We start from the raw sequence: 13,551 nt of genomic DNA, 5'->3' as shown, positions 1-13,551 counted from the left end.
TGAACTTCTGTTTTCTGGCAGTCAAACATCTCGGCATAAGCTACCCCCCACGTCGTGATGAAGACGACTGATAGTCTGTTGAACAGCCTTGACATATTTGAAGAGGAGCGGTCCTGATGCGGGGGAAATCTTTACTTGGCAGACAGTCAAACATCACCGCGCAAGCCACCACACTAATCCCAGTCGGGGTGCTTATAAATGAGTCTGTGGAAAATGGTATCTCCCTCAGATCGATCCATCATGCTTCAAACATGACGAAGGGGTGAAGTTGAGCTCCCACAGGCAGGCAGTGTGGGAAACATTATTCCGGGGTGATGATGATAATGATGATAAGTTTTACTTGGGTTGGACGGGTTCCAATCCTCCACAGCCATCATTCCCTGGGATATGTGTTAACTTGTTCCCATCTGATGAAAGTTATTAGTCTGAGAATACTTCATCCTTTGCTTGGTGCCATGCACTATGATATAGTACCAGAGCTGGTATGATACGTTGAATGTAGATTATATCATACTCAACTACAGTGTTTTTATCAGCATAGTGCTGAAATATTCTAAGTTTGCAGCGATTTAATTTCGCAGGAGTTTTCATGGCGACTTTTATTTTGCAATAGTGCTTCCCAATGATGCAGTTACCACGAAAACTGTGAACATGCAGGATATTTGGAGTTTCTTTTAACTCTGTGTGAGTGTTAAAAGAAACTCCAAATATCCTAAGAGTATGTTCTACCAACCTGATGAAACTATTTTCGGATGTGAACATGCATATTATGTAAAACCACCCCGAAAATTTCAAAAATTACAGTATGGTGGAGACTACTTGAGAGTATGGGAAGGAATAATTAGAATTGATCCCAAGGCTAGCATGATAGCTTGAATATGTACCATAGGTAGCTGCTGAAATAAACAGGGGTAAGTGTCCATGGTGGTTCGGTGTGTCAAGTTACTCTCCAAGCAGAGGTTGAATGGGCAGATTGTCACCGTTTTATCATATGCCGTTTTTTTCGGCATATGATAAAACGGTGATGATCTGCCCATTCAGCCTCTGCTTGGAGAGTAGTGTCAAGTGGTTAGAGAGCCACCTCTGTCCTACCAGCCTTGTCTGATGGATGAGGTCGTTAATTTACATGTAAATGGCCGGGCTAGCTGACAGCAGACTCTCTCAGCTGCGTAGCCATGGCAACAGTGTATAGTGGCCATGGCAACAGTGCAGTTACCATGGCAACCACACACAACTGGTCCATCTCCCTGAAGGGGAGGCAGGGACACTACAAACATGGGCAGAAGAATGACTGGGCAGAGTTAGATACTGATCATGGGGGGGGAAATGGCTTTTGTAAGAAATCTGGATCGCGACGTTCCCAAGAGAGCCACCCACCCACAGTACTTAGCGTTGTTCAACTTTGATTGTGCAGCTTTGTAAGAATGATGGATGAGTTAATAACCTACTTATTGGTAAAATGTGTGCTGTAGTCTCTTCCAGACTCAGTGTGCTCTGGTGGAAAAATATGTAGTAGAAATTGGCCAAATAGGTTGAATGGTTTGCCTCAGGAGTTTATTTGTTAACGGCCCATACACTTACTATTTCCAACAAACGGTTGAATGAAACGTTCTCCAAGACAAGCTTAGTCCTCCTATGCAGTATTCCTATTAAATGGGCTGATTTTGTATAACTTTTTTTCAATTTGATGGGGAGGTCTGGTAGACACTACGTGTTCCCTCCAATAACTGTACTAAGTCTTTGTATATGACAGTACAATTATTGGAGGTTTAGGAGAATAGACAGTATCTATCATGTTGCCGTATGTGGCTATTCAGGCCCAGATAAGGTAACAATAGATATTGTCATAATATTATATGTTGTAAAGACTGACAAGTCACAAGAGACTTGTATAACTGTCAAGGATCATCATATGAAACACCTAGTATTAGTTACGGTTAACATTTATGTACTTTTTTTCTTATTTTGAATTTCCTCAAGAAACCTGCATGGCTACATTGTCATTGGCTTGGCCTACGGTACATGCACCGTTAGGTTTAACCTTCTCCCTGCTGCCTAACTCTGTAACCAATAGGGAATTGGGTGCTAAATGGCTACTTCAGTGTGCTAAAGGTTAAGTTCATAACTCATATTAACCAATCTATGTGGCTTACAATCTAGTGCATGTGTTTCAATAGGATGCTAAACAGATACATTAGAGTTCAAGTACAAGTTCATCCCAAGGTCATCCCACACCAGTAATGTAGTTTTAGCAGATAAAGATCATAAAAATCAGAATACGAGTCTTTCACTGCAACGGGTCACTGGTTTCTGGTTTGTGTCATATCTGTAGATTGATTTTATCATATTGTAACACTATATCAAAGACTTATGCTAGCCCTTATTGCTTTAGTTATTACAATGTTAAGTTTTATTCTATACCCCTATTTTGTTACTATTTTGTACTATGATTGATACTTGTTGCCATACACTACCTGATTGTTGTGCAATAAAGTTCTATTTTATGGTCCTTTATGGATAGATGGATAGGAGGGTTGAGCTAGGTGAGGACCTCCTCCAAAAAAGTCACAACCTTAACTTGAATGAAGCAATGTACATTGTAATCTCCAGAAATTACTCCCCTAACAACTTTATAAATGGACATTTGTGAAGCCCTTAGAACAGTTCCTGAGGGTTATCCTCCATTAATATTAATCCGCCAGGTTACATAAATATGCCACTTTTCAAAACAGTGTGTTTGAGAGATCTCTAGTGCAGCACCCACCAGGTATACACAGTTTAAATATACAGGAGTGCATTATACTGGGAGACGTTGGGTTGGAGATCTGTTTGGATGTATCTTTTCAGGGTGACAGAATTACATGTATGTACCCTGGTGGAATTATGTTAGTAGATGTTACATCTAACATCGTATCAACGTTTGTCTCCCAAGTCGGCACAAATGTTTCATTCATTACCTGCGCCACCGCCTTCCGCCGCCACCTCGGTGCAGGTGATCTGTCAATGACAGTGACGGAACTGTGCTTATCCACGATGGAACTGATACGCTGTCAGGTGTACCACCACTGGTGCGTCAACAGGGGTGTTCCACTGTTCCCTCGGGCTTGTGACTCTACATCAGACAGATCAGAGCATGCTAAAGAGAGCTTTACTGACTGACAACAACAGAAGTACAAAACTTTCATGACGTCTTCTGCAATCATTACAATAGATACACCAATTAAACTGAATAGCAAAAACTGCCCAAGAAGGCCGCTCAGGGGACCGATAAAATCTGGTCTATGCAGACAGGTGGTCACTATAGACTGGATTCTTATGCAGCACAATTTTTTCTGATGTTCTAAATGTTTGAATGAGAATGGCCTGAATTCTGATGGTCAGTAAAATAAATGCTTTTTCAGCTGTTGAATGTGCTATATAATTATCATACATGTATAATATGACAAACGGTCACCATCAATGCTGGAACACTTCTACCACAAATGTTCGTTTTTGCAGTCTTTATTTTTAAGTTGTAGCATTTGCCTCAGACACCCACTTAACAGTAAGCAGTCTAAACGGCTTTTAGCATGCGTGTTGCATTTGGCCACAGCATCCAGTAATGTGCAATTAGGGTAACACTGCCCTTAATGACAGTCCTGTCATGTATTGCAGCAATTAGAGCTGTCCAAGTTCATCCCTGATTTGTCCTGCGCTGAACTCTGGATGCTGTCCCATGTGTGGTTGAAACTTTCCAACTCTTTTGCCACTGTTTTTCGCCAGGTTGTGTTCGGTCGCCATTGTTTTCTCTTCCCTACTGGTGTCCAGTGTAGTGCTGCTCTTGTTATTATAAATGGCTTTAAGTTTGCAGGGATTTTATTTCTCGTAGAAAATTGAGTGTATGCGGTAGTTTCAAGTTCCTGGTTGAAACATGCTTGAAGATCAGGTCTATTTTCAATTGCGCCCTAATAATGTGTGTATTCACCATAGCAGGTGCCACCAATACATCACAATAGTGTTCAGTGTACAGTACATAGTGCTTTAGACAAGGGGATAGGCGAGTAAAAGACAGATCAAACATTTTCGCCTTGAAGTTTGCAGTGAAGAGCTTATAGCGAAAACCACAAACATAAATCCACCACAAACAATTTACAGTATGTCATTTGTATCTTCTCTCAGCACATGTCCTATCCATTTCCATCTCCTCCAAGGGATGATGGCTTACACACAATCAGGATAAATGGACGCCGTAATTTGGGCAGTCGTCCCCACGGCACGCTGATTTCGCCTTTTACAACAGCGGGGGATGAAGCGGTCTATCCCACCTGATCCCACTCGTGGCCAGGTCACACGGGGTCATCATGCACCCTGCCCCCGCCAGTACTCTCCAAGCAGAGGTTGGTGGAGAACATTGTGATCTTCTTATCATATGACCAACAGAAAATGGGCCATATATGATAAAAAGGTCACAAGCTTCTCCACCAACCTCTGCAGCCTTCTTGCTGGAATCACTGAAGAATGAAACCAAACCTACCGGATAGTCCATTCAGCACCAAGGCCAGCTTGCTTGATAGCAGATCTTAGATGTAGGGTTGTTTTCAGTTTTTCAGCTTTCATACAAAGAATGGATAGTTGAGCATTTTGCTGCTTATAATCATCCAGGACAAGTTACAGCAGGTGAGAAGGTAAAAGTCAGATCGTTGGTTAGCGAACCACAGAACCTGATCAGTGGCAAAGTACCACACAAGCTAACCTCAGTTACAGACTCCTACCGGTTTCTTTTTGTATGATTTTTTTTCATTTATGCGCTGTTTCCTGATAAGTTGCATTTCTGTACAACACAGATACCTATGGTGTCTCAGTCCACATCAATCTAGACTTGTCCCTGAGCAGACATCTTCATTGTCTCATGACAAATACTGACCACTACTACTGTCAGATGTTTCAGCCCATTGCCCACACACAAAAGGCTTTTTACTTTCACTTTTTCACTTTCACTTGTTCCTGACATGTATGTCATGTCATTAGATATAGATGGCAAGTTTGCAAAACATATAGTTCATTTTCTTAGATTGGCCTGCATGTAAGTGCTGAAGGTCAGAATACCAGGTAAAGTGTTTATAGACCTGTCTGATCATGTTTCCTTGGTCTCATTTAGATAGCTGCCCTCATGTAGATGCATCTGCATCTCAGTACACATCAATCCAGTCTTGACCACTGGTCCTGACAGAGGCTGCGGCTCATTGCCTCCAACACAAAAGACTGGGATGTATCTGATATCATCAGTTCTTAAGATTGCATGTTTGCAAATCATGTTGTTTCATTTCTTTTCTTGGCAAACTCAAAAGTATGAATGTCAGAATACGAGGTATAATTATGGTGATTAGGCTGACATCTCAGTCCATATCAATCCAGTCTTGTCTCCGGACAAACGTCTTCATCAAGATTGTCTCATGTCAAATACTGACCACTGCTTCTGTCAGAGGCTTCGGCACATTGCCCCCAACACAAAAGACTGGGTTGTAGATGATATCATCAATCATTTCTAGATGACATATTTGCAAAAAAGGCGTTTCATTTCATTGAAAATATGTATTTATTACTAAGTGCGTAATGTCAAAATATGCAGGAGGTATAATGGTCAGGCTGACATCAATCTGGTCTTGTCTCAGGACAAACATCTCCATCAAGATTGTCTCATGCCAAATACTGACCACTGCCTCTGTCAGAGGCTTCGGCTCATTGAGCCCAACATAAAAGACTGGGTTGTATCTGATATCATTGATCAGTTCTAGATGGCATAGTTTCGTTTCTTGGAAAATGCAAAAGTTTAAATGTTAAGATAGAGAGTATAATGCTAACTAGGCTAACATCTCAGTCCATATCAATCTAGACTTGTCTTGAGACAAACATCTTCATTGATATTGTCTCAGAACAAATACTGACCAATACTTCTGGCAGAGGTTTCGGCTCATTGAGCCAAACACAAAGGCTCAGGGTTGGTTATATCTGATGACATCAGTTCTAGATTGCATGTTTCAAAGCATGTCGTTTCATTTCTTGGAAAATGCAAATGTATGAATACATAAGATGGTAAGTAGAATGACATCTCAGTCCACGTCAATCCAGTCTTGTCTCGACACAAACATCTTCATTACTATTGTCATCAATAACATCTTCACGTCAAATACTGACCACTTCTGTCAGAGGTTTCGACACATTGCCCCTTACACAAAAGACTGGGTTATATCCATGCCATCATCATTAGGCAGGAGCCATCTACCCGACCAGCGATGGACCGAGGCAGCAGCAGACAGAGGGAGGAGGGGAGATGGATGGAGTGACCTCGTGTGACGGAACAAAAGCGGGTCAGGCCGGCCAAGTGAGACAATCCCTCCCCAGGGGCAGGGGAACACAAAGGTGACGGGGCCGCCTGCATGCTGGCTTAACCACCTGACGGATTGGGAGATGATATCCCCTGACAACATCAATATCATTACCTGACACTTCAAAAGTGTCTTGAAGAGTAAATATCTTGGCACAGTGTCTCAGCCATGCCTCCACCTATGCGACACCACTTCTATCAGTTTCAGTTGAAGAGGGAACACTAAAAGGTCACTAAAAGGTGAAGCCAGCCACGGACATGCTTGCTTTACCACCTGACGGATAGGGATATATTCCCTGACAACATCATTACCTGCCATTTCAAAACTTGTTCTAGTGATGACCACCTCTGCCTAAGGACCACCTGAGTCTTCATTGTGGTGGTCCCTAGGATTATTTTTCCCACCCTGTCTGTAGCCATGTGAACTTCACTGCTGTCAGTTGAAGAGGGAACACAGATGTGAAGAGGACACGCTTGCTTAACCACCTGATGGATAGGGACATACTCTCTGACAACATCTTTACCTGGCATTTCAGAAATGTCTTGAAGAGTATTAATATCTTGGAGTGTCTCAGCCATGCCTCCACCTATGCGAACACCACTACTATCAGTTTCAGTTCAAGAGGGAACACTAAAAGGTGAAGTCAGCCACAGGCTCGCTTGCTTAACCACCTGATATATATAGATAGGGAGATACATGTACCCCCTGACAACATCATCGCATGGCAAAGTGTCTTAAAGAGTGACCACTCCATATGGTGTCTTAGCCATGCCTGCACCCAATTTTGTGAACACCACAAGTGTCTTGAAGGCTAACTACAATCAATGATACGTTGATGAAGGTTAGACATCCAGGTAATAAGATACGCCAAAAATAATTACTCAAGCAACTGGATAAGATTTTGAAACAGTCAGACGTTTCAGACAGTATCCACGGTCTTTCGTCAGTGACTAACGATAGGACTGAGAACACCAGGTTTTATACCAAAACTCTGAATAGATATGTTAATGAGGTAAAGACAATTTAGGATGTCTTGAAGTAGTCTTTAAAAAGAAGATTAATTCAAGACAAAGTTTATGCCAATAGTTCAATTAGCTACTGTTGTTCTAGTACAGTAACTAAATGTTGCTTGTCCGGGGGTGGGGGATGGTGGGCAGTGCATTATCCCAGGTGCCTGAAAGTTGAACGCGTAGACCTCCTTTCCTGTTGAGGGCGGGGTTGTACATCCTCTCATATATTGCTTCTCTAATTCCGCGTTCGAACCATCGTTCTTCACGATCTAGGATGTCCGTGGATTCGAGATTGAATGAGTGTCCCTGGTTGTGTTACAATCAAGGATGTTGAAACCTCCTTGCTACGATCAAACCTGTGACTACCTCCGCATGAGGACCACCAAGCGCCTGGCCATTCAGAATTTCAATTTCAATTTATTTCCCCAATTGACTCAAGCATTAAGAATCCTGTCTATAGTGACCACCTGCCTACTGTGACCATTTTCTTTATTTATAAGTCCCTTGAGTGGTCCCTATAGGCATGTTTACCTGTACTGGACTGCACATGAGCACCATGGCTATCAGTTGAAAACTGTGGGCTGATGTCTGACGGTTTACATTTCACTCAGCTTGATGGGTTATTTTGTAGTACAGGTATCATGGTCTTTAACCACCTGGCAAATAGGGAAATGCCCCTGAAAGCATCCTGAATGTGGCATTTCAAGAGTACATCTACTGGGTACACTTTCTTTTAGCTGGCCTCCACCCATTTGAACAATATGGTTGTCATTTGAACACCAAGGGTTGACAGCTTACATTTAGCTCAACTTGATGGGTTATTTTATCATCATGGTCTTTAACTACCTGACAGTACAACATAACTATAGATAAATAAATAGCACAGTGAGTTAGCCAGACCATCAACAATGTGAACACCACTGCTATCAGTTGAACACTGAGGCTGACAGTTGACATTTATAGATCAATCTATAGGATTATTTCATAGCACAAGTATCATGGTCTTTAATCACCTGGCAGAAATGGCAATACACCAGCAACATCCTTACCTAGCATTGCAATGTGGGTGGGACAGGACCCAACAAAGTTTTAAACAATCCATCGAAATGGACATCGTTTAAAAAAAATCCATCCAGCTTTGATGGGGCGTTAGGCGCCGATCCCGTCCCCAGACTTATGAATAGCCGAGCGCCACATCTGCAGCCAGCTCTAAACAGCGGGAAGTGCTCAATCTAATTCGGTGGCTGCTGAGTGCGGAACCAGCATTGATCACCGCATTAAATGATGTCGGCCATTATTACAAGACCATCCAATCAATGTTCAACCGGTTTACGACCGGGGGGTTCGGAGACGGCACTAACGCTGAAGTACCCATCAGACACGCTCGGCCGCGCTGCGATCTGCCGCGTTAGGGGGCTATAAATAGACGTCACCCCTCTTAAAACGCCCAGCATATGCGACTGGCAAAAGCGTCCCTGTTTCATTTTTAACTTTGTTTATTGCACAACATTGCAGGCTAATGAAACAGCCTGAATTGCGTTGTGATTTACATGTACAGTACTACATGTATATGTAACATTTCAACATCATATCACAAATTGACTGTTAACCTTTAGCACTCTGAATTAGCCATTTGGCACCCAATTCCCTTTAGAAACAATAAGTGGTTACAGAGTTAGGCAGCAGGGAGAAGGTTAAGATTGACACGGTTACACATAATATGGTTTCGAATCCACTAATAATCTAAAGTCGTTGTCAGTATACATTAAAATATGAAGTATGGAGAATCTAAAATATTAGTACTCTTGCAGAGGTAAGAATCATGAAAGTCTGTAGTATTCTTTTACAACTCTTACTGCTTCATGAATTTTAAGAGTTCTCAGGATAAACGATTGTCTGTGCCTGTCAGTTCGGCTGGGCGGAATGTTGTAGCCGAACCGTCATCTGTTATTGGATGGACGTCCGGCGACATTACCGCGCGCCCTCCATCACCCAGCGCCGGTCTTAATACCGGTGATGTAGCTCGTAAAGCACATGATGTGGTCGAGCTGCTCCTGTCAATAGCAATCCCTCATCTAATCGCCTCCCACAGGCAGGCTGCCGTACTCCAAGCAGATGTTGGGTAGAAAGTTGTAATGTATCTGAGTGTGTAGTCGGTATAACCGCCCTTTGGCATAATATACCAGCTTTGCAGGCACGCAGCACGCAATTAGTTATATTATATTGAAGGCATTAGGTTATATTATACTGAAGGAATTGTCACACCTAACCATTGCACATCTAGCTGGAGGCCATGTTTAAAACTATCTAGAATGATAAAACTCCTTCAGTACTTGCCATGGTAGCAACAAGTTGATATGTTTTCGCCAGACTGGCAGGGTTTCTCTTACAGTGGCAGTGACTATCAAAGAAGCCCTGCCAGAAAATATTATAATTTCTTACCCCAAAAGCTCTATTTGTATATTCCCAAGTAATCTTCCCCATTCACACTGCCTTCTCTTTATAAGCAGCCAGATGTTGGGTTGAAAATTTTCTTGACTGGCCAGGCTTCTCCAGGCTACAATCCACCAACCAATGTGTGGGGGGAGAAGATTTTAAGGGTAATCTTCAGATGGATTTGTGACTCAACTTTGTATGATTGTCTTTGATGGTATGGTAAGGGGACCAGTGAAAAAACTAAAGACGGAGAAAGTGAGTGAAGATATGACAAAAACTAACCAGGAAACTAACCAGGACCAAGAAAATGACACATTCAAAGCAACTCTATATTCAATGTCCTGCTTTATCATAGACTCTATGAGGTGAATGCCAAGAACAAATGTTGCACAAGGATGCAATCTGTTTTTGAAGCAGTGTTTCCCTTGCCTCTGTGCTGCTATCAAAACCACCTGAGAAACATACAATACAGCCTCTGGCAACCAACATGCTCTGCACTGCAATCTTCACCCAGTAAGACTGTTTAGAACTTTTTATTCAACCATGGTGCCATCAAAAACACCTGAGAAGCAACAATACAGTCGTGGGACTGATCCACAGCCAAACAACATGCTCAACACTGCAATGACCCTTCACCCAGTTAGACAGCAGGAGCCGCATAATTCCTGTGAAGAACGTTCTATTCAGTTTGTCACAAACTCCAAAAATGAATGCATTTTCTGTTGATACCTGGGACTGATCCTCAGCCAACTGATATGTCCTCACCGCAATCACCCTTCACTCAGTAAGACAGCATCGTTGCCATTTAGAACTTTTTGTTTAGCCTGTCAAACTCACCAATACAGTCTTCTGATAATACCTGGGACTGATCCACAGCCAACTGATGTACTCGGCAATGCAGTTACTCTTTGGTAAAGGCAGCATAGTTCCCGTGTAAAACATCTTATTCAACCTGTCACACACACCACTTCATTTTCTTTTGATACGTGGGACAGATCTTCAGCAACTGTCTTGCTCCGTAGCACAATCACCCTTCACCTAGTAAGACAGCAGGAGCTGCAAAGATCCCATTTAAAACTTTTTACTCAGCCTGGTACACATACCCAATGCAGTTTTCTGTTGGTATTTCTTCCCTGTCCTTACTCCAGGGTACTGTATATAAGAGAGACAATCTCACATGTTTGTATCACTGAATGCACAGTTTTGGCTTGTGACTGATGCCATTTCAACTCTTGTGCCTCGTACTATTTATGAGAGAGTCAATCTTTCTGCCTGAGAGTCAATGTTTAGTCAACTAAACCCAACACAAAAAGTTGGGAGACTTGATTTTTGTCCATCATATCTCTGTTGTTACTTTGTATTGCATCATATCATTGGAAAGCTTATAACATAATCATTCATTGCTCTGTACAACGATACCACATTTGTAATTATGATTGTACATTGATGCGGTTGAGGTGTTCAGGTTATTAACAGTTTTGTTTCCATGTTTTACAGACCGGCCCCCACCATCAGCCCGGCTCTGCGGCAGGCAGACAGGCTGCTCACAGACCTCAGCTCCATGCGCACACAGATGAAGGGATACGTCCACGTGAGTCCTAACTTTGGTCTTCAACCAAAATTTCATGGAGGTCTTTTTCCCTCACTTTTGAAATACTCGGTTCAATTTCAGCTTGTTTTCCTTTCTTTCTGCACTTCTTTTACCTTGTACTTTTTTAGATAATTGCCTTGTCACAAATTAAAGTGCATAGTACAAATGTACTGCTAAGCATCTATTCAATGTAGGCTGACTTTACTTACTGCACATCGATTTTTGTTTTTTTATCATTTTTATGAAAACAGAGGGCTGGGTGGAAAACTTGTAACTGAATCTGTTCACTTAACTCTGAGACTGTGTGCACCAAGGTACAGACTAATGCCCCTCAGTCTCTGTTTTCATGTTGATTTTCCAATATAGAATTTATTATCTTTTTACTTCGAAAACCAAGAAATCAAATTGTTATGGCCTTATCAGTAGTTACACCTCGGTGTAACATGCAGGGAATAATCAGTAATCGTGCAATCATGGATTAAATGCCGTACATTTACTTCCTTTCATCTGTGTGCCAGTCACTAAACCACCTTTGCTCCTCTCTTTCCCCTGCAGGATGCTGAGAGATGGAAGTACGACATGAAACACCTTCATGAGGTAATTAAGCTGTCTACATTCATAATCTCGTCTTGGAATCCTGTAAATGCAGTTAAGTTTGCATGCTTTTTATTTCGCCCTAAGGCAAAAATGAAGCATTCGCGGTGGTGTTAAGTTTGCGGCAGTGCTATTGTAACATACTGCTACAGTACTGGACAAAAAATGTTTGCGGTGGTTTTAAGTTTGCAATGAAATGGTCGCTGCAAAAACCACGAATATGAAATCACCGTGAACATTTCTGCATTTACAGTACTTTTTTCTGCATACCTATGCAGGTGCATGCAACCTTAACCTTCTGTCAAATTTATATTGGTTCTGGGGTCTAGCAGCAGGGAGAAGGTTAAAATCACCTGGACTAGGTAAATTTTTCCTACATCGCTTGTGACAACAAGGGTTGCTGTCCTTAGGACGGGATGTTACTTTAAGCCGTGGTCCTCTGTTCATTGTACTTGTCGAAAAGAGCTAGGAAAAATTTCCCCGGTGAAATGATCCTGACTAAAAACTGACATAGCGTCTGTCTTCAGTGAACTAAACTACATTGTAGTTTGAGATCACTTTTACTTTGATCACAGTTGTCATGTGCACAAGTAGCTGCTTCACCACGCTAAATCCTGCTACATGTAGGTCTAAAAAAAACATTCATAAACTTGATAACTTTCACTTAAAACCCTTTTCATTTCCCGAAGCCATTGCCTTATCGTCCCCTTGATATTATTACAACCAGATCACTCTGTAAGTGTTCTACTCCGATTGCTTTTTTTGATGAGGACTTTCCTGTAGGATTGATGCCCGCATTACCGTTAGCAATGATTCGGACATGGGCACTCCTGTAGTTATGGGCCATTGAAAAATAATAAAATGTCCGGCGGGCCTCGCTCGCTTAATTAATGGCTAAACCGGAGGGATTAGCCCCGGAGATCAGATGATACTGTAAAATGGGACGCCGCGCTTAAGGTTATATTGATGATGGGTCCATTAAAACTGTGAATGGGTGCTGCACCCCATCCATCGGTGACATAAACGCTCGAGGATGGCCGCTGAAAAATGGACGGGCCGATTTTCATGGCCGATAGCCGGAACTCCGCACCTGGTGTGGGGGGCGCAAAGTAATTAATGTGTTCTGTCGTTTGCATAACGGCCGTTTTCTGAGACGTTACATGCGTGACACGCTGCGCTCTAGTTGGTTCTTGCTCCAAGCAGATGTCGGGTCTGGTAATCTCCAAGCAGATTTACTGGTGGCACTGACAGTATCCAAAGGATATCCAGCTGAAGATAAGGATTTTGAGGGTTTTGCACGTTTTGAAAGCATTTGATATTAATGTCACTTCTAGTTGTGTTTCTCTCTTTACATGTACCTCATTCACATCTTCTATCAAATGGGACATGCTGTGCTATAAGTATTGAATATATTAAGGGGAAGGGAAATAAAGAAAAACAGACACCACTATATACTGTTTTGGTAACTGTCTGTCACCTTCCTCAGGGCAATTCTGACTGGTTCACTTTGCACTGCAGCTATAGTCATGTAGTGAACCAGTAATAATTGCCTTGA

At 42.2% G+C, this 13,551-nt stretch overlaps 1 protein-coding gene across 1 annotated transcript in view; it reads left to right on the top strand.

Moving 5' to 3' along the window:
• Window positions 1–13,551, top strand: part of LOC136432035 (TALPID3 protein-like) — a 148,396-nt gene that overhangs the window by 111,852 nt on the left and 22,993 nt on the right. Inside the window, exons 10-11 of the mRNA XM_066423052.1 lie at window positions 11,309–11,402; window positions 11,958–11,999. Of these exons, the coding sequence (XP_066279149.1) occupies window positions 11,309–11,402; window positions 11,958–11,999 (136 nt within the window). The remainder of the gene's footprint in view (window positions 1–11,308; window positions 11,403–11,957; window positions 12,000–13,551) is intronic.

Source organism: Branchiostoma lanceolatum, chromosome 4 (assembly GCF_035083965.1).
Source record: "Branchiostoma lanceolatum isolate klBraLanc5 chromosome 4, klBraLanc5.hap2, whole genome shotgun sequence".
Lineage (NCBI taxonomy): Eukaryota > Metazoa > Chordata > Leptocardii > Amphioxiformes > Branchiostomatidae > Branchiostoma > Branchiostoma lanceolatum.
This window is presented reverse-complemented; position numbering and strand designations above follow the sequence as displayed.